Source organism: Geotrypetes seraphini, chromosome 1 (genome assembly GCF_902459505.1).
Source record: "Geotrypetes seraphini chromosome 1, aGeoSer1.1, whole genome shotgun sequence".
Taxonomy (NCBI): domain Eukaryota; kingdom Metazoa; phylum Chordata; class Amphibia; order Gymnophiona; family Dermophiidae; genus Geotrypetes; species Geotrypetes seraphini.
Window position 1 is genome coordinate 482,997,898 of NC_047084.1, and position 18,750 is coordinate 483,016,647.

At 42.8% G+C, this 18,750-nt stretch overlaps 1 protein-coding gene across 3 annotated transcripts in view; it reads left to right on the plus strand.

Annotated features, from left to right (window-relative positions):
• The window catches only part of RIC1 (RIC1 homolog, RAB6A GEF complex partner 1), a 241,028-nt gene that overhangs the window by 140,324 nt on the left and 81,954 nt on the right, over positions 1–18,750 (plus strand). For all 3 annotated transcript variants that reach the window (XM_033925682.1, XM_033925675.1, XM_033925668.1), the window contains exons 15-16: positions 1,201–1,290; positions 1,598–1,755. In XM_033925682.1, the coding sequence (XP_033781573.1) occupies positions 1,201–1,290; positions 1,598–1,755 (248 nt within the window). The remainder of the gene's footprint in view (positions 1–1,200; positions 1,291–1,597; positions 1,756–18,750) is intronic.

The window sequence follows — 18,750 nt, forward strand, 5'->3', positions numbered from 1 at the left end:
ACTGAAAGTGTTAACGGTTTAGTAGTTAGTTTTTTTTTTCTAGACAGCCTGTTTAATAGTCATGCCTACTGATATGTACAATAGCCACATTCTTAACTAGTTATGTTAAGGAAGAGATTTACTGATAGCTGGAAAAGCTTCACAATATTGGAAATCTGAGAAGTGTAGGCAAGGAGCTTGTGAACTTTCTTGTTCATTGTTTATCTCTAAAATATTTGACTTTTGCTTGTTTATCTAACACAAATCCTTCTGAAAGGATGAGCTTCTCTTAACCAGGGAGAAACTAGGCTGTTGGTGCCAATATTGAAAAAGGAGAGAGAGAGAGCAGCTTTTAAACTAGATCTTGAAGGAAAGCTGACAGTCGCTCAGTAGCACTTGACAAAATGGAGGTTAGAATGTCCACAAATAGATTATTGTAAAGGCTGAAGCAGCCCAGGTGTATTTAAATAAAGAACTGACAGAAATAAATGATACAAAATTATCCCTATCTACTGAAGGGCAAGTTATGAATACCAATTAAAAAAACAAACTTTATTGGAAATATACTACCATTCACCGGTACAGGATTAAGACCCAGCAAAATGCTAACCAGCATTAAGTATGCTAACAAATTTGGAATAATGTTGAATGGGAAATTTCAGACTAGTTTTAATGCACTATGACAGCAATTCTATAAACTGACGCCTCATTTTTTAAACGCCACAAATGGACACACTTGGTGCCAATTCTCATAACAGGTTAGTGGTATGCCTAAGCCATTATAAAATGCTAGAGCAAAGCCACTTTGGCATGCCAAAAGTTAGGCATGGCGATTAAGGACAGGTCAATGACTGGTGTAAGAAGTGGGCATGCCTAAGTGCACATGCTGTAAATACAACTGTATTCTATAAGTTGTGTATGTTGCTTGGTGTTTCTCCTATGTTCTGCCCACATGTATGCACCATCTAACAGTTGCACACTGTTTACAGAATAGCACCTAGCATTTATGTTTGGAGTTATTGGTACCGATCATATTCCTAAGAGCTGTTGTTCCGAAAACTAGGTGCTAGCTTATAAAATTGCTTTTCATATTTTTGCCAGAGTTGTAGATCACACTCTTGAGGTTTGTAATATACCCCCCAAAAATTGGTACTGTGAAAAGAATGAAAACTTTCCCCTTTTTATTCCCTTATTTTGACTGAATGTTTGTTTATATCTTAGGAGCAGAGTATGATAGTGACCGGTGGCCTGGCTTGGTGGAATGAGTTCATCATTCTTGCATGTTATAATTTAAATGATCATCATGATGAGGTAAAAATTCCATGTTCTTCTACATCAAAGAACTGGTTACAGTTAATTCTGTACTTTTCTAATACTGGAAAAATAAAATTTGCAAGCCAGAATGGTTAGTATGTAGTTGATGAATGATATCTTCTCTACTAATAGTTTACTGAGTCATCACTTTGGAAAATGTTTGAAATTTCATTTTGTCAAGATTTTTCTTTCATTTGGCATGCTAGTGATATGCTTTCAATCTAGCCATCCCAGTTGAGAGCCAGAATGTACTGCATAAGCCTTTTTTTGTGTGAACACTTTATAGGTTTCTTTTTCCTTGCAGCTGAGAGTCTACCTCCGGACATCCAATCTAGATAATGCATTTGCCCATGTCACCAAGGTGCAGTCAGAAACCTTATTGCTTAGTGTCTTCCGGGACATTGTAATATTGTTCAGAGCTGACTGTTCCATCTGCCTTTACAGTATCGAAAGATGTGGCGGGTAAGTACAGAAACAAGAAATGTACAAAGAAAAAAAAATACACTAGAAACAAGTTGCTTGAAACCACCTCACTGTATCTGAGCACAGCACAGGTTTCTGTCTGTGTCTTTTTTCAGTGAATGATAAGGGACTTTAAGCATATGCTCCAAGGAGAAAATTCAGAAAGTGTTTTTGTCATGCAAAGGGTGATGGATGTATTATAGAGATTGACACAAGAGACAAATTTATCCCCGTCCCCACAGGATCTCCATCCTCTTCCCATCCCCACGAGTTCTATCCCTGTCCCATCCCTGCAAGTGCTGTCCTCATCTGCACATGCCTCAAACACTTATGATTTTAAAGTGTTTGAGGCTTGTGCAGATGAGAACAGAGCTTACAGGGATGGGCACGGACAGGGATAGAACTCGGGACAGGATGAGGATGGAGATAGATCCCGTGTGGATGAGGATGGAGATAGATTCCATGGGGACAGAGACAAATTTGGAATACCCTCTGTGGAATACCCTCTCAGAATTCTGGATTTTAAGAGGGTATAGGATGAGCACAGAGGAGTCTTAAATGCAAAAAGTGAATAGATTGCATATGTTGCTAGATTATGCCTCTGCATAAAATGCCATACTTGAAGCATTCAACAGTAACTTGTGGGGCTGCCAGAATGAATTGAGGTACATAATTTGACATATTAGAAGACCTAACTGATATTTGGACAATCTGTCCGCACTACTATGATGATAAAAATAATTAGCATCTGGCTCAGTCTTGCAGGCTGCAGTGCAATAATAATTAGAAAATCTAGTGACAGTGTAGGCACTCAGGTAGCAAAATTTATCTGTCAGACTGCACAAGGGTCCTAGAAAATTGAATGTTAAGACAAACGGTCAAACTAGTGTTAATAGCAACTTAGATTAAGTTGTAGTAATAGATTTAAACAAGTGCCTATATTTGAAAAGCTTTTATTACAGTAATAGCTGGACATTCTAATTAAAAAAAAAAAAGTGCTGACATAGCTGGGTTATTCTGGCAGATTGTGGAGGGGACTAAGACAAGATGTTCAAGCTGCAGCCATTGGCTGTATAACAGAACTTTGTGATTAAACATGAAGAAAGGGTTATATATTGGCTCCTCATTGTCCTAAAATGGTAAAGTAATACATGAGAACAATGACAGATTATTTTACAAGCAGTTATACTGCATGACTACTAGTAGAGCAGGGATACTGTACACTTCTCCCTCTGTATTCGCTGTGATAGAAGATTAACAGAATCGCAAATACAGAAAAACCGCAAATAACTTTTTCATATGTTATTCGCTGTTTTCTATTAAAAACCATCATGAATATGGTGAAACTGCAAATAACATGGTGGGAGACCTGGCCTGTTCCTGAAGGAGACGCAAAACACGGTGAAGAAAGTGCTGGGAATCAACAATTTTCTCTGTAAACGCTTGGAATCAGCAATTTCTCCATGAAAGCTGATGTAATTTGGGGGTGGGTGGGGGGGGGGAGCCAGTAAGCTAAAAACTGTGAATAATCGAAACCGCGATTGCTGAAACCGCAAATACAGAGGGAGAAGTGTATATCTTTATAGAATGCAGTGGAATAACAAGATAAATGGATGAGTCAGTCTTTTTCTGCCATCATTTACTATAATATGAAACATCGTATTTATGCAATGTTTAAGGATTCATAATTGTTTCAGCACTATCATTCAAATCATCTAAGGTGCTGTTGCCTCCGACTATAAACCTCACTTAACATTTTCAAGAAAGATCTTAAAACATTTTTATTCATTGTCGCTTAGTATTTTTTTTAAAAATCCCTCCCTCTTATATTATAGATAATTCAGTGTTTATTAGCAGGTGCACCTAGACCTATCCTAATATGTTATCCTTTCCCTTCTTTTCTTTTACCCCCTCATCCTTCTGTGTTTGTCATGTCATTGTTCTTTTTTTATAATTTCTACTTTTAACTATTAATATTTATTGTATGCCGCTTAGACATTTTTTGAATTGCAGAATATCAAATTATAATAAACTTGAAACTTGCTCTGGAGTTTGCCCGCTCTCTGCTGGATCATTTTCTAGCTTCTCCGTGTCAGACAGCATGAAAGACGCAGGCCTTTCACCAGACCCTTCAACGCTTGCTAGATCTCAAAGCGGTTGTTCCAGTACCCCCTCAGGATTGCAGTACCGGCAAGTACTCAATTTACTTTGTGATGCCCAAGAAGGAGGGGACCTTTCGGCTCATCTTAGATTTAAAAGGGGTCAACAGGGCTCTCAAAATACTCTCTTGTCGCATGGAGACACTGCGGTCTGTCATTCTGGCAGTTCAGCCGGGGGAGGATCTGACAGAGGCTTACTTGCATGTTCCTATTCAGGCCTCCCATCAGCACTTCCTTCGCTTTGCGATCTTAGGTCAGCACTATCAGTTCTGTGTGCTTCCTTTTGGTCTGACCAAGGCTCCCTGGACGTTCACCAAGGTTATGGTGGTCGTCGTGGCGGCCTTGTGGACAGAGGGCATTCTGGTGAATCCCTACTTGGACGACTGGTTGATTCGGGCAAAGTCGTTTCAGGAGAGCACCCGGGTTACGGCACGAGTGGTGGAGTTCCTGCAGTCGCTGGGATGGGTGGTCAACCTTTCCAAAATTCGGTTGGCCCCATGTCAGCCTCTGGAGTACCTTGGGGTTCTATTTGACACCTCCTTGGGAAAGGTCTTCCTCCCAGAGGCCTGGGTAAACAAATTGCAATCTCGTATTCACCTGTTTATGGCGTCCTGGTGTCCTCGGTCTCAGGATTTTCTCCAAGTCTTGGGGTCGATGGCGGCTTCCCTAGATGTAGTGAGGTGGGTGCAGGAGGCCCACATGTGTCCTCTTCAGTATGTTCTGCTTCGACGCACTGCAATCTTTGTTGGTGGCTCCAGACCTCCCATCTTGTTCAAGGGACTAGTCTGGATCAACCACAGTGGACGATGGTCCTCACGGATGCCAGTCTCCTCGGTTGGGGAGCTCAGTGTCTAGGTCACTCAGCTCAGGGCACCTAGTCCACGAAGGAGGCATCCTGGTCAATCAGTGTTCTGGAGACCAGAGCCATCCATCTGGCGCTGTTAGCCTTCCGCTCCTTCATGACGGTCAAGTCAGTCAGGGCTCTGTCGGACAATGCCACAGCGGTGGCCTATGTCAATCGTCAGGGGGGACACCAAGAGCACTCAGGTGGCATAGGAGGCGGCTCTGCTCATGGTCTGGGCAGTCTCACCTTTAGGACATCTCGGCTTCCCACATAGCCGGAGTGGAGAATGTTCAAGTGGATTTCCTCATTTGTCACATGCTAGATCCTGGAGAGTGGTGTCTAAGCCACATGACCTTTCAGTTGATAGTGCAGTCTTGGGGTCAGCCCCTCATGGACCTGATGACCACGAGTGTCAACGCCAAAACACCCCGCTTCTTCAGTCGTCGCAGAGATTGTCAGACTGAGGGTCTGGATGCTCTGGTTCAACCATGGCCACGGCTTTTTTATGTGTTCCCTCCATAGCCATTAGTGGGCAGAATTCTACTCCGCATTGTTCATCACCCGAGCCTGGTGGTTCTGGTGGCTCCGGATTGGCCCCGACTTCCGTGGTATGCGGATCTGGGGTCGGCATCTAGTGTCGGATCCTCTTCCTCTGCCTCTTTTACCCGATCTTCTGACTCAGGGCCCCATTCCCATGTTTGATCCAGGTCCCTTTGACTCACGGCTGTTGAAAGGGAATGCCTAGGTAAGAAGGGTTATTCAGATAAAGTGATTTCCACCCTCTTGGAGTCCCGGAGACTTTCCACATCTTGGGCTTATGTGCAAGTTTGGCATATCTTTGAGGACTGGTGTGGGGTGTGTGGAGTGGTCTCTTTTTGCACTTCCCTGCCTACATCTTGGAGTTCTTGCAGGATGGCCTAGACAGGGGCCTGGCTTGGTCTTCTCTCCGGATTAAGTTGTTGGCTCTGTCAGCCTTTCAGTGGTTGTTTCGAGGTCAGCGTCTGACTGCCATTCCTGATGTCGTTCGCTTCTTGCGGGCAGCCAAATTGCTCAAGGCTCCCATGCAGCTGTCTGTTCACTCTTGGGATTTGAATCTAGTCCTGTCCGGGCTGGTGCTCCCCCCTTTTGAGCTTTTGGGTGCCTGCTCATTGAAGGACCTTACTCTTAAGGCGGTCTTCTTAGTGGCTACTACTTCTGTTACATGTGTTTCGGAGTTGCAGGCTCTCTCTTGTAGGTCTCCCTTCCTGGAGTTTTCTAGGGAGCGGGTAGTGTTGAGGCCTGTTCATTCCTTTCTGCCAAAGGTAGTTTCTCCTTTTCATGTCAATCAGGCAGTGGTAGTCGGGAGGGATCTTCTGAGCAGAAACAGTTGCGCAAGCTAGATGTCTGTTGGGTTCTTCGCTCTAATGTGCAGAGGACCCAGGAGTTCAGGAAATAAGATCATCTCTTTGTCCTTCTTGCGGGTCCTCGTAAGGGGATGGTGCTTCCAAGACTACCATTGCGTGTTAGATCAAAGAGACTATTGTGTCCGCATATCTTTTTCAGAAAAAGCCTATTCCAGAATTTCTCAAGGCTTATTCCACTCGGGTTCAGGCGGTGGCATGGGCTGAGTCTGCGCTAGTGCCTCCTGTGGACATTTGTAAGGCTGCTGTTTGGTCTTCCTTGCATTCCTTTGTCAGACACTACCGTGTGAGCGTTCAGGCACAACGGGACACGGTGTTCGGTGCGCGTGTTCTGGTGTCGACCCTTCGGGGTTCTCACCCATGATGGGGACTGCTTTGGTACGTCCCGCTTGTAAAATACCTTTACCAGTCTGGAGAGTTGCTAAAGAAGGAGAAATTAGGTTCTTACCTGCTAATTTACTTTCTTTTAGCCTCTCCAGACCGGTATAGGACCCCACCCTATCTATTGTGTTGGTCTTGTGGTTGTTGCACGTGCAGATTTTGTTTTTTCTGCGAGGTCTAGTATTTTTCTAGAGCCAGGGAGAATTGAAGAACAAAGGCTGTGGCTCGGCTGGCATAGCTGGGGACATTTTCTTGCTGGGATCTCTCCTTTGCATTTTCCAACAGCATTTGGGTATATTAGTTGTTACTCCTGTTCAGTGTCTTGTTTATTTCTGTTTCAAGTTTTTAGTACTGCTTGGCTGACTGATAGGCAGACTGATAGGAATAGGGAAAGGCAACATTTATGTACTATTCCACAGTTTTGTTTCAATCTCCACAGATCCGGAGCTCCCCCTTAAAAGGGGAGGGGCCAAAGGCGATTCCAACAGTGTGCCCAGAGAGCCGGGAAGGCAGCAGGAGAGAGTCGGGAGGCAGGAGAGAAGAGGAGTAAAGAAGAGGGGAAAGAGTCAGAGGAGGCAGGAGAGAGTGAGGGGCAGCAGTGAGAGGTAGCTCTGCCTACCCCTCAGATGTCAGCAGAACACAGATCCGGAGTTCCCCCTTAAAAAGGGGGGGCCAACGGCGCTCAGCGCTTTTTTGAAGGGCCTTAAGAAGGGACGAGTCACTGCACTGAAGAAACACTAGGGAAGGACACCTCCACATGCATGTACCACACAGGCAGTAGAACATACAAACAGCAGATACATAAGCACAGCAATCGCAGAGGACATACACAGCAGAGAGCACACACAAAGCAACAGGGGTAGCAGGTATAAAATTAGGAGAGGGACTGCACAGTAACAACACCAAGGTTGCTACACAGTTTCCTACACAAGGAGAAGCCACTTCAGACAAGCATGAGAAGGCATATAGGGAAGAACAAAAAGCATAGTGGACCTGGGAAACAGGGAGAAGCCACTTCAGACAACAGACCAGCAAGTAGACAGCAATGGAAGCAGCAGACAGAAGCAGGATGATGAGCTACCCAGTTTTCTGCACCATTTGTCATATGTATGACTACCTCCCCTATGGGAGGCAGTCTTATGTATGCACTCGATACGAGGAACTGGAGGGTCTGAAGAAGCAAGTCAGACTACTGGAGGGCAGAATACTTGAACTAGAAGCACTTTGAGCAGTTGAGGAGGAGATTGGAGAGGCAGAAAACTTAATGACTGAGAGGAACGTTGAAGAAGAAGTCAGGGAGTTAGAGAAGTTCATCGAGGAGGCATACAGAGAGGCCGTGGAAAATCAACAACAGAGGAACTGCCAAGATACACCTAAAGAGAGTGAGGACCACCTGGAAGACAACCACAAGAAAGGAATAGATGACACAGCAGCAGGACCTGGAAATAGCGGAGGAAACCCACAGGAAGACGAGTTAAGTGCAAGCCAACACTGGGATGAGGAAAGATGGAAGTGCACTGAGGACACGGACCTGTGGCTAGAGAGATGGAAGTACACCGAGGACATGGACCTGCGGCTAGAGAGGCATGAGAAAATAGAGATGACAGCAGTTGTCATGGGGGACTCCATCATCCGACAAGTCGACAGCCACATAGCAGGAGGAAGGAAGGATCGGCTACTGACCTGCCTACCAGGATCCAAGGTGGAAGATATAGTGAGCTGCATCGACAGGATCATCGACAGTGCGGAAGGGGGAGATACAGCGGTGGTGATCCACGTTGGTACAAACGACGTGAGCAACAGGAGCTACAGTAAGGAAACACTGAAAGACCAGTTCCGGATGCTAGAAAGGAAGCTGAAGACCAGAACGTCGAGGGTAACGTTCTCGAAGATCTTGCCATTACCCAGGGCCGACGGGAAGAGGCAGACAGAACTGCAAGCAGTCAACGCATGGAAGAGGTGCTGGTGTGAGGAAGATGGATTCCACTTCATGCGCAACTGGATGACGTTCTGAGGGAAGAGCAAGCTATACAGGAAGGATAGACTCCACCTCAGCAGAGACGGAATGAGGCTACTTGCAAGCAACATCAAGCGAGAAATTGAGAAGTTTTTAAACTAAGAAGAAGGGGAAAGCCGACAGTCAACCAAGAGTCGATGGTTCGGGAAATGGTATACCCAGAGGATACCATGCAAGAAGATTGCAGGGAAGACTTACCGGATCATAGGCAAGATAGACATCCTGATGGATCGAAAGGGAAGGAAGCGAGGGAGACATAAGGGGGAAGGAAATGCATGAAAGTAACAGGCCACAAACTTAAGTGTATATACACAAATGCAAGGAGCCTAAGGAATAAGATGGGGGAATTGGAAGCTATGGCACAAAAAGATAACCTAGACATCATCGGCATCACAGAAACATGGTGGAACGAGGACAACTTTTGGGACACTGTGCTGCTGAGATACAAGCTATACCGCAGAGACAGAGTAGGACAAAAAGGTAGGGCTATTGCCCTATACATAAAAGAGGGAATTGAGTCTACCAGTGAGAACACGCTGGAAACGAAAATAAGGTAGAGTCTCTTTGGGCCAAAATACTGGGAACAAATGGAACAGATACGAAGATCGGCATCTACTACCAACCTCCAGGGCAGTCCAAAGAGACTGATGGAGAAATGACGGACGAGATTAAACACGAATGCAAGGGAGGCAACACAGTTATCATGGGCGACTTCAATTATCCAGGGATAGATTGTAAACTAGGCAACTCCAGCTGCAGTAGGGAGACCAAGTTCCTGGATGCTGTAGACGATTGCTTCCTGGAACAACTTGTCAAGGAAAATGCGAGAGGAAATGCAATTCTGAACTTAATTCTAAATGGATTATGAGGACCAGCACAAGGTATAGAAGTAGAAGGGACGCTGGGAAACTGATCATAACATGATCCACCAACCTGGACACAGGGACAAAAAATCAATCCAGAATGATGGCCACAGCACTGAACTTCCGAAAAGGGGACTACGAAGGAATGAGAGTCATGGTAAGGAGAAGATTAGGAAGAGGATAAGTACTGTAAATACGCTAGAGTAAGCATGGTCCCTTTTTAAGGACACAGTCACCGAGGCGCAAAATCTATATATACCGCGTATCAGCAAGGATTCCAAGAGGAAAAAGAACAAGGAACCGGCGTGACTTACTGTAGCAGTAAAGGAAGCGATCAGAGACAAGATGACTTCATTTAAGGAATGGAAAAGGTCAAAAATGGATGAAAACTGGGAAAAGTACAAACAACATCAAAGCAAGTGCCATAAAGCGGTGAGAGGGGCCAAAAGAGACTGAAGAAAAAACAGCCAAGGAAGCAAAAACTTTTAAGCCGTTTTTTCAATATATTAAGGGGAAACGACCCGTGAAGGAAGCAGTGGGGCATTAGATAACCATGGAATAAAGGGAGTGCTAAAGGAGGACAAAGCATCGCTGACAAACAACACATTTTTGGCATCTGTATTTACCCAAGAGGATATATCTAATATACCAGAAGCCGACAGGCTAAACACAGGAAATGAAGACGGGAAACTGACAGGGTCGATGGTCAGTATAGAAGAGGTATGCAGGCGGATTGATAGGCTTAAAAACGATAAATCCCCAGGACTGGATGGCATCCATCCGAAGGTTATAGCTGAACTGCTTCAACTAATAGCCAATCTGTCAATCGAATCAAGAGTGATTCCGGAAGGCTGGAAAGTGGCAAATGTTACGCTGATCTTCAAGAAAGGTTCGAGGGGAGATCTGGGAAACTACAGACCAATGAGTCTGACTTCAGTACCGGGAAAGATGATACAAGCGCTGATAAAGGACCGCATCATTGATCACCTTGACAGACACAATCTGATAAGGGCCAGCCAGCACGGCTTCAGTAAAGGAAGATCTTGCTTGACAAACTTACTGCACTTCTTCGTGTGAATAAACAGGCAGATAGACAAGGGTGACCCGGTCAACATTGTATATCTGGATTTTCAGAAGGCGTTCGACAAGGTCCCGCATGAATGTCTACTTCGAAAAATTGCGAGCCATGGAATCAAGGGTGATATACTCACGTGGATTAAAAACTGGTTGGTGGCTAGAAAACAGAGAGTGGGGATAAACAGACAATACTTGGACTGGAAAAGCATCACGAGTGGAGTGCCACAGGGTTCGGTGCTTGGCCCCGTTCCCTTCAACATATTTATAAACGACCTGGAAATTGGTATGACGAATGAGGTGATTAAATTTGCGGACGATACAAAGTTGTTCAGAGTAGTGAGGACACTGAAGGATTGCGATTACGAAGACCTACAATGAGACATAAACACACTCAAGGAATGGGCCGCGAAGTGGCAAATGAGGTTCAACATGGATAAGTGTAAGGTGATGCATGCCGGTAATAGAAATCATATGCACGAATACAGAATGTCCTGTGCTGAACTCGGAGAGATCCCCCAGGAAAGAGACTTGGGAGTACTTGTAGACAAGTCAATGAAGCCGTCCGCGCAATGTGCGGCGGTGGCGAAATGGGCGAACAGAATGCTAGTAATGATTAAGAAGGGGGGATCACAAACAGATCAGAGAAGGTTATCATGCCACTGTACCGGGCCATGGTGCGCCCCCACCTGGAATACTTCGTCCAACACCGGTCACCGTGCATGAAAAAGGACATAGTACTACTCGAAAGGGTCCAGAGAAGAGCGACAAAAATGGTTAAGGGACTGGAGGAGTTGCCGTACAATGAGAGGCTAGAGAAACTGGGCCTCTTCTCCCATGAAAAGAGGAGACTGAGAGGGGACATGATTGAAACATTCAAGATATTGAAGGGAATAGACTTAGTAGAGAAAGAGAGATTGTTCACCCTCTCCAAGGTTGAGAGAACGAGAGGGCACTCTGTAAAGTTAAAAGGGAATAGATTCCATACAAACATAAGGACATTCTTCTTCACCCAGAGAGTGTTAGAAATCTGGAGCACTCTTCTGAAGGCTGTTATAGGGGAAAGCATCCTCCAGGGATTCAAGAAAAGGTTAGATAAGTTCCTGCTGAACCAAAACGTACGCAAGTAAGGCTAAACTCAAATAAGGCACTGGTTTTTGATCTAAGGGCCACCGTGTGAGCAGACCGCTGGGCACAATGGACCACTGGTCTGACCCAGCAGTGGCAATTCTTATGTTCTTATATACTTACTTGTAAGATACCTATATCAGTTTGGAGAGGCTAAAAGAAAGTAAATTAGCAGGTAAGAACCTAATTTCTCCTTCCCAGTCATAAAATAGCTGTATGGCTGCCTATAAAGGTGAGGGTTAGGTTTAATATACTTATTTTAACACACAAGGTGCTAGATGGGTTAGGTCCACTTGTTAGAAAAATTAGAATATATTCCACCGTGTACTATCTGATCAACTGAGAAAAGGCTATTGAAGATTTCCTTTGCTAGGCCAGCTCACCATCATAGAATCCACCATGAATTCTACCATGTATTAGAGAGTGCTTGAGGAACATGTGAGACCATCTGTAAGAAAATTAAAGCTGAAGTGGAACTGGACCCTGCAACACGACAATAGCCCAAAACATTCCAGTAAATCCACCAAGGACTGGCTGAAAACTAAGAAATGGAGAGTCCTGAAGTGGCCGAGTCAAAGCCCTGATCTTAATCCCATTGAGATGCTGTGGGGTGATTTGAAACAGGCTTTAGATTCAAGAAACCCCTCAAACATCTCACAGCTGAAAGAATTTTGCATTGAGAAGTAGACCAGACTTTCCTCAGACCAATGTCAGAGACTGGTAGATGGCTACAAGAAGCATCTCACTGCAGTTATTTAGGCCAAAGGGGGTAATACTAGCTATTAGGGTACAGGGTGTCCTAATTTATTACTCAGTTAGAATACACATTTTTGTGGATATCTTTTGTTTCATGTGTAAATCAAGGAAAAATTTGGTGTTTACCTGCAATTACATCACTTTCTTTTCCAGAGATAAAAAAAAGATTTGGCATCGATATGTGAACATATCATGGAGTGCCCTAATTTTTTCACATGACTACATGTGGTATTGCTCTATGCACCCTGGAATACTTCTGCTCAGTACAGTGCTATTTACTTTGAAAATTGCCCTCCTACAGTCTTTTTTATTTTTTTTTTTCTTTCTTAAATCTTTATTCATTTTTAAAAGCCAATATAAAGTGCCACAGCTTAACAAACAATTAATACAATAAACAGCACTCATTACAAATGATATAATAAGTACATAACACACCCCTCCCTTCCTGAATGTGTATAACATTCATTCAGAAATCAAAGGGAAATACTAATGATCAATTCTTACAAAATTTTGTTAATTGATCCCAAACCTCCTTGAATTTATTATAGTGTCCCAATTGTATCGAATTCATACGTTCAAACTTATAAATTTGACATAGGATTTCCCACTAAAAGTTGTAATTTAACCTGTCCCAATTTTTCCAGTTTTTCGTGATTATCTGCATAGCAACTCCTGTCATGATCAAAGTTTCAAGTTTAATGGTTTTTTGATTAATCGCTTAATCATAATTCAAAGCGATGTACAATTTAAAATACATTCAGTGGGAAACAATACAATACAAACTTTAAATAATGACATAAAATAAAAAAATGGTTCAACATACAGTACAAATCAAACTTTAAATAATGACATAATATTAAAAATGGTTCAACATATTCGTAACAAAAGGTAAAAAAGGGGGTGTGAAATACAATTCATGATAGAAAAGTAGAACAAAAAAAGGAGAAAAACATTGGGAAGACAGGTAACAGCAGAATATAATGTTTAAAACAACAGTCTGAAGATTAATAGATCAAATGCCAAAGACATCTTTAAAAATAAATGTTTTTAGATTACTTTTAAATTTTCCCAGATCATGCTCATTTCGTAGAAAGATTGGGAGGGCGTTCCAGATCTGTGGAGCAGTTACTGAAAAGATGAATTGCCGTCTTGTATTAATGATCTTTAGTGAGGGAATGGTTAGTAGATTTTGCTCATTAGACCTTAATGTTCTACTTGGATTGTATTGGATTAATAATTTATATATAAAAGCTGGAGTTTTATTGAGTAGAGACTTAAAAGTGAGCAGACAGAGTTTATATGTTATTCGATGAGTGACTGGGAGCCAATGTGCTTCTATTAAAAGAGGAGTAACATGATCAAACTTTCTAGAGTTAGTTATAAGTTTAATAGAGACGTTTTGAATAATTTGGAGACGTTGATGAAAAGCAATCTATTCTTATTTGCATTGAGTGGACTCTTGGGCATTACTAATGTTCCAAACAACACTACATCGTACAACAATGACAATGGAACTTCCAATATCACAGTCTTAAAGCAGAGCAAATGAAATATTTGGATTTAGTGGCTATTTAGTTATATGGCCTCAGGGAAAAGGATTGTACAGATTATCAAAAGCTTCCCAAGTATTGAGGGAATAATGTTTCAACTCAGAACCTAATACATTACTTATTACTATGCATATTTCATATTAGCTGTTCTAGTGCAATAGGGATGGTATGATGAACCATAGGGTACTCGATCCGTTCTTATGAGCACACTGCAGAAAGATTTCAATAACAGCTTTTGAACACCTTGTCCTTCTTCCCGGTCTCTACTGCCCCCTTCAGTTTTTCTTTCTGCAGGCAATCATAAAAGTGTCTTCTGATTTGCTCAGTTTATTTATTTTTTATTTTGCGATAATTTTGTGCTTTTTCACTCTAGTCATGGCTTTTTTTGTGATGTCTGAGATCCTTTTTCTTAAGGGTCTGCTCTGCCTGCTTAGAGAGGAGGAGATTTTAAATCTGCAGCTGGGAGGTGTATCCTTCTTTGTTTCAGCCAGCCTGCGAAGATTCATGGAGCTTAGGGTCCATTTCCCTTGTGTTTGCTTGCCCCTTTGACTTGGTCAGGGGCTGGGGTTCAGGCTGTTTAGGTGCTAATAGCGTTCCTTCAGGGCACTCATGGTGCCAACTGTGTTTTGCCCCCCCCACCCACCCACATTTTTTTGGTGAGGTCCAGAGGTCTGGGGGGGGGGGGGGGAGGATTGGTCCATGAAGGTCTGACTGGCAGCCTGAAGTTCCAGGTGAAGTGGCTGAGTGACTGGAAGCAGAGAGCCTCTCCTAGAACAGCTACACCTGAGTTGAACTGAAGCAGACATCACCAATTCCCCCAGCACATGGTCTGTGAGTAAGGATGTGACAGCCTGTGGAAAAAATTGAGGGGGGGGATCTTCAAAAGCTGTTTTTAAATGTTTCTACAGCTAGAGTCTTGGTCCCCTTCCCCTAAAATCCTATTTTTTTAAGCTTTTGGTCAGCTCAGAGGTGATTTTAAGCTATGTTTTAGTGCTAAAATTCACCTGTGTTGGCCTCTTGGATTTTCCTGTGGGGGTTTCTTCTAAGTTCACAGAAGAAGGCCAAGTTTTTCTTCCAGAGGCACACACAGACAGAAGCTTTGAGGGCAAATCATAAACCACCTGTCACAGCGAGCACCTATGGCGTGGCACTACCTCCAGGTGCTGGGGTTAATGGCGGCTGCCATTGAAGTAGTGCCCGGGATGAGGGTGCATATGCATCCACTCTAGGATGTGCTGTTGTCTTGGTCTCCTCAGAGGGACTCCTTATAAGCTTCTCTGCCCTGGACAGAGGCTGCCCGAAACAGAATGCACTAGTGGCTCTAACCGCAGTCTTCAGCAAAGGAAAGTCCACTACAGATCGATTCCTGGGTTACGCTGATGACAGATGTCATTCTGCTTTATGGTTTCTGGTTTATTAATTTTGTTATACCACTCGTTCATTTTACTGGTCCAAGTGGTTTACAATTAAACTTAAAATATATATATTTTAGTGGTATAACAAAATTAATAAACCATAAAGCAGACTGACATCTGTCATCAGCGTAACCCAGGAATCGATCTGTAGTGGACTTTCCTTTGCTAAAGACTGCGGTTGGAGCCACTAGTGCATTCTGTTTCGGGCTGCCTCTGTCCATTATTAAATAGGATAGACCTGACCCGTACAAACAGCAAACATACTAAGAGACATTCATTCCTAAAAAAAACCCCCAAAAACCCAACTTCATCATTGTTAAGCAGACTAACCATACAAACAGTAAATACACCAAAAAGCTTTCACTCCTAAATAAAATAATTTTAAAAAACCCCAAAAACCATTGAGCTTTTCAACTGGAGGGCTCACTGCAGAGGTCGCCTAGAGCAAGGGGAAAGGACACCATCTCAATGGAAGTATTCAGTCAACAGGCTGGAATTGAGAATGATATGCCTGACTCTGCGAAAACTGCAGTCAGTGCTGTAATAGTATTCTCAGACAATAGCCTATGTCAAATGACAGAAGCACATCACTCCAGCAAGAGGTGAAAGTCCTATTCAATTGGGCATGAAAACACCTGCTAGCCATCATGGTGGCACACGTAACCAGAGTGGACAATGTGCAAGTGAACTACTTCAGCAGACAGACTTTGGGCCCAGGAGAGTGATCGTTATCCCCAAGAGCATTCCAGGACATTGTCGAATGTTGGGATACTTTTCAGCACTGGTGCAATAAGATATCATCAGTACTAGCCTTTCTTCAAAAGGGTCTGGACAAGGGATTGACAGTGGCGTCTTTTAAGGAGCAGATGGCAGGCCTTGCTTACTTTAGATGCTGAGTGAAGAGTTTCGCTTGTGGCTCACTCAGGCATTATTAGATTCTTCAAAGGAGCCCTTAGACTTAGGCTTCTGATCTGAAGTCCTTTCCCTTCCTGGAATCGCAATATTATGTTAAGAGGGTCTCAGGAGAGCTCCGTATGAGCTCTTCGAGGAAGCTTGTCTCATGGTTCTTACTATCAGTGCAGTATTCCTAGTTGCAATTACCTCTGCTAGAAGACTTTCAGAATTGCAAGCTTTGTTGTGCATGGAGCGTTCCTAATTATCATTGAAGCGGGTGTGACCTTGTGTACAGTACCTTCTATTTTGCCAAAGATCGTTTCAGCATTTCATAGAAACATGATGGCCAAATGGCCCATCCAGTCTGTCCATCCACAGTAACCATTATCGCTTCCTCTCTCTGAGATCTTGTATGCCTATCCCAGGTTTTCTTGAATTCAGACAGTCTCTGTTTCCACCACCTCTTCCGGGAGACTGTTCACGCATCTACCACCCTTTCTGTAAAAAAGTATTTCCTTAGATTACTTCTGAATCTATCATCTCTTAACTTCATCCTATGCCTTCTCATTCCAGGGCTTCCTTTCAAATGAAAGAGACTTGACATCTGAGCAAGGGTCATTGACGCCTTTGTGAAAACTTCAGGTTTGAAATAATTATACATGCAAAATGACACCAGCGCAAGGTTTTAAAAATTATAACTAAGATTTATTGAATTATTGTTTCTATTTTTCCATTATTAGATCAAAAGAACAGCATCATTGCTTACCAATTGGGCTAATGGGAGATCGTCAGAGGTGCCAAATACTGGCCTTCTCACAACGGTCTCGTTTTCATATCTCATTACATTCTATTATATAACTTTTAGCTCAGTGACATCATCAGTATACTAACTAATGACAATTCACCAAAGAGGTGGTCTTAAAAGTTTTGACAAAGGAAAATAAATCCCTCCATGTTTCCATGTTTAAAAGTTTAGAACAGTACATTTGATTTCTGAATTAATATTATAACATATTCAAAAGAATTCTACAATTATTAACAGGGTGCTGAGAAATGCTCAGCCCTTAAGGAAAACTCTCTTCCTAAATTGACAGTAACTTTAGTCTGGAAGAGGAAAGCTGACAGCTTCATGTTACACACAGTGATAAGCATGGGCTTCCAATGCCCCCCCCCCCTTCCTATGCTGGAGACTGACTCTAATTATTTCCAGATGTTGTGCTCAGGATTTTTCCTTAGTGTTTCTTCAGGTTTAAAATATATAAAGTATGTTTTTTCAAAGCAACACAGTCATACACTTCATTTATACTTTGCTTCATTCACTCTTTGCTTGGCCAAGCTTTTCCATTCAATAAATCATAATTTTCATTCAAAACTACATCCAATTCAGTTTGAGACACGTTATCCTTCTTTACCAGTCTAACGCAAGCCCATGTGGTATTAATTAACACCACGAGGCTGGGAGTGGGAAAACTCAGAGAGGACAAAGACAGAATATTATTCACTGGCCCAAGATGGTGGCCGAAGACAAGACAGATATAGTACACACAAAGAACCCAAACTGGATTCCATGTAATCATGATTTCCACCATGATTTGGCTCAACAGCAAAGTACATACACAGATATTATTATGCTTTCCCTTATATTAATCCTTAGTGTATTTTTCTCTGGCCTTAGCTACATTATATTTAAATTTTTATTCACCTGTTTTTCCGTACGCTTCTATTTGGGCGTGGTCCTTAACTAACACAGATGTTTGTCTAACTAGAATTACCCAGAATCATACGAAAAACTGGCCTTTTGTAGAAAACTTCACAAAAATACTGCACTATCATGCCCTAACATCCATTCCCATTTCCGTCCCATAACCAGCCTGCTGGCCACGAGCCACTACTCGCATCATGTAGGTATTTAAACATCTCTATAATATCTCCCCTCTCCTGCCTGTCTTCCAAAGTATACAGATTGAGATCTTTGTCTGTCCCCATACACCTTATGACGAAGACCATACACCATTTTAATTGCCTTCCTTGGGACCGACTCCATCCTTTTTGTATCTTTTTTGAAGATGCGGCCTCCCGAATTGTACACAATATTCTAAATGAGGTCTCACCAAAGTCTTATGCAGGGGCATCAATACTTCCTTTTTTTCTACTGGCCATACTTCGCCCTATGCACCCTAGCATCCTTCTAGCTTTCTCCGTCATCTTTTCAACCTATTTGGCCACCTTAAGATCATCACATACAATCACACCCAAGTCCCACTCTTCTGTCATGCACATAAGTTCTTCACCCTCTAAACTGTACTGTTCCCTCTGGTTTTTGCAGCCCAAATGCATAACCTTGAATTTCTTAGCATTAAATTTTAGCTGCCAAATTTCAGACCATTCTTCAAGTTTCACCAGGTCTTCTTAATATTATTCACACCATCCTGGGTGTCTACTCTATTGCAAATTTTGGTATCATCTGCAAAGAGGCAAATCTTACCCGACAGTCTTTCACCAATATCGTTTATA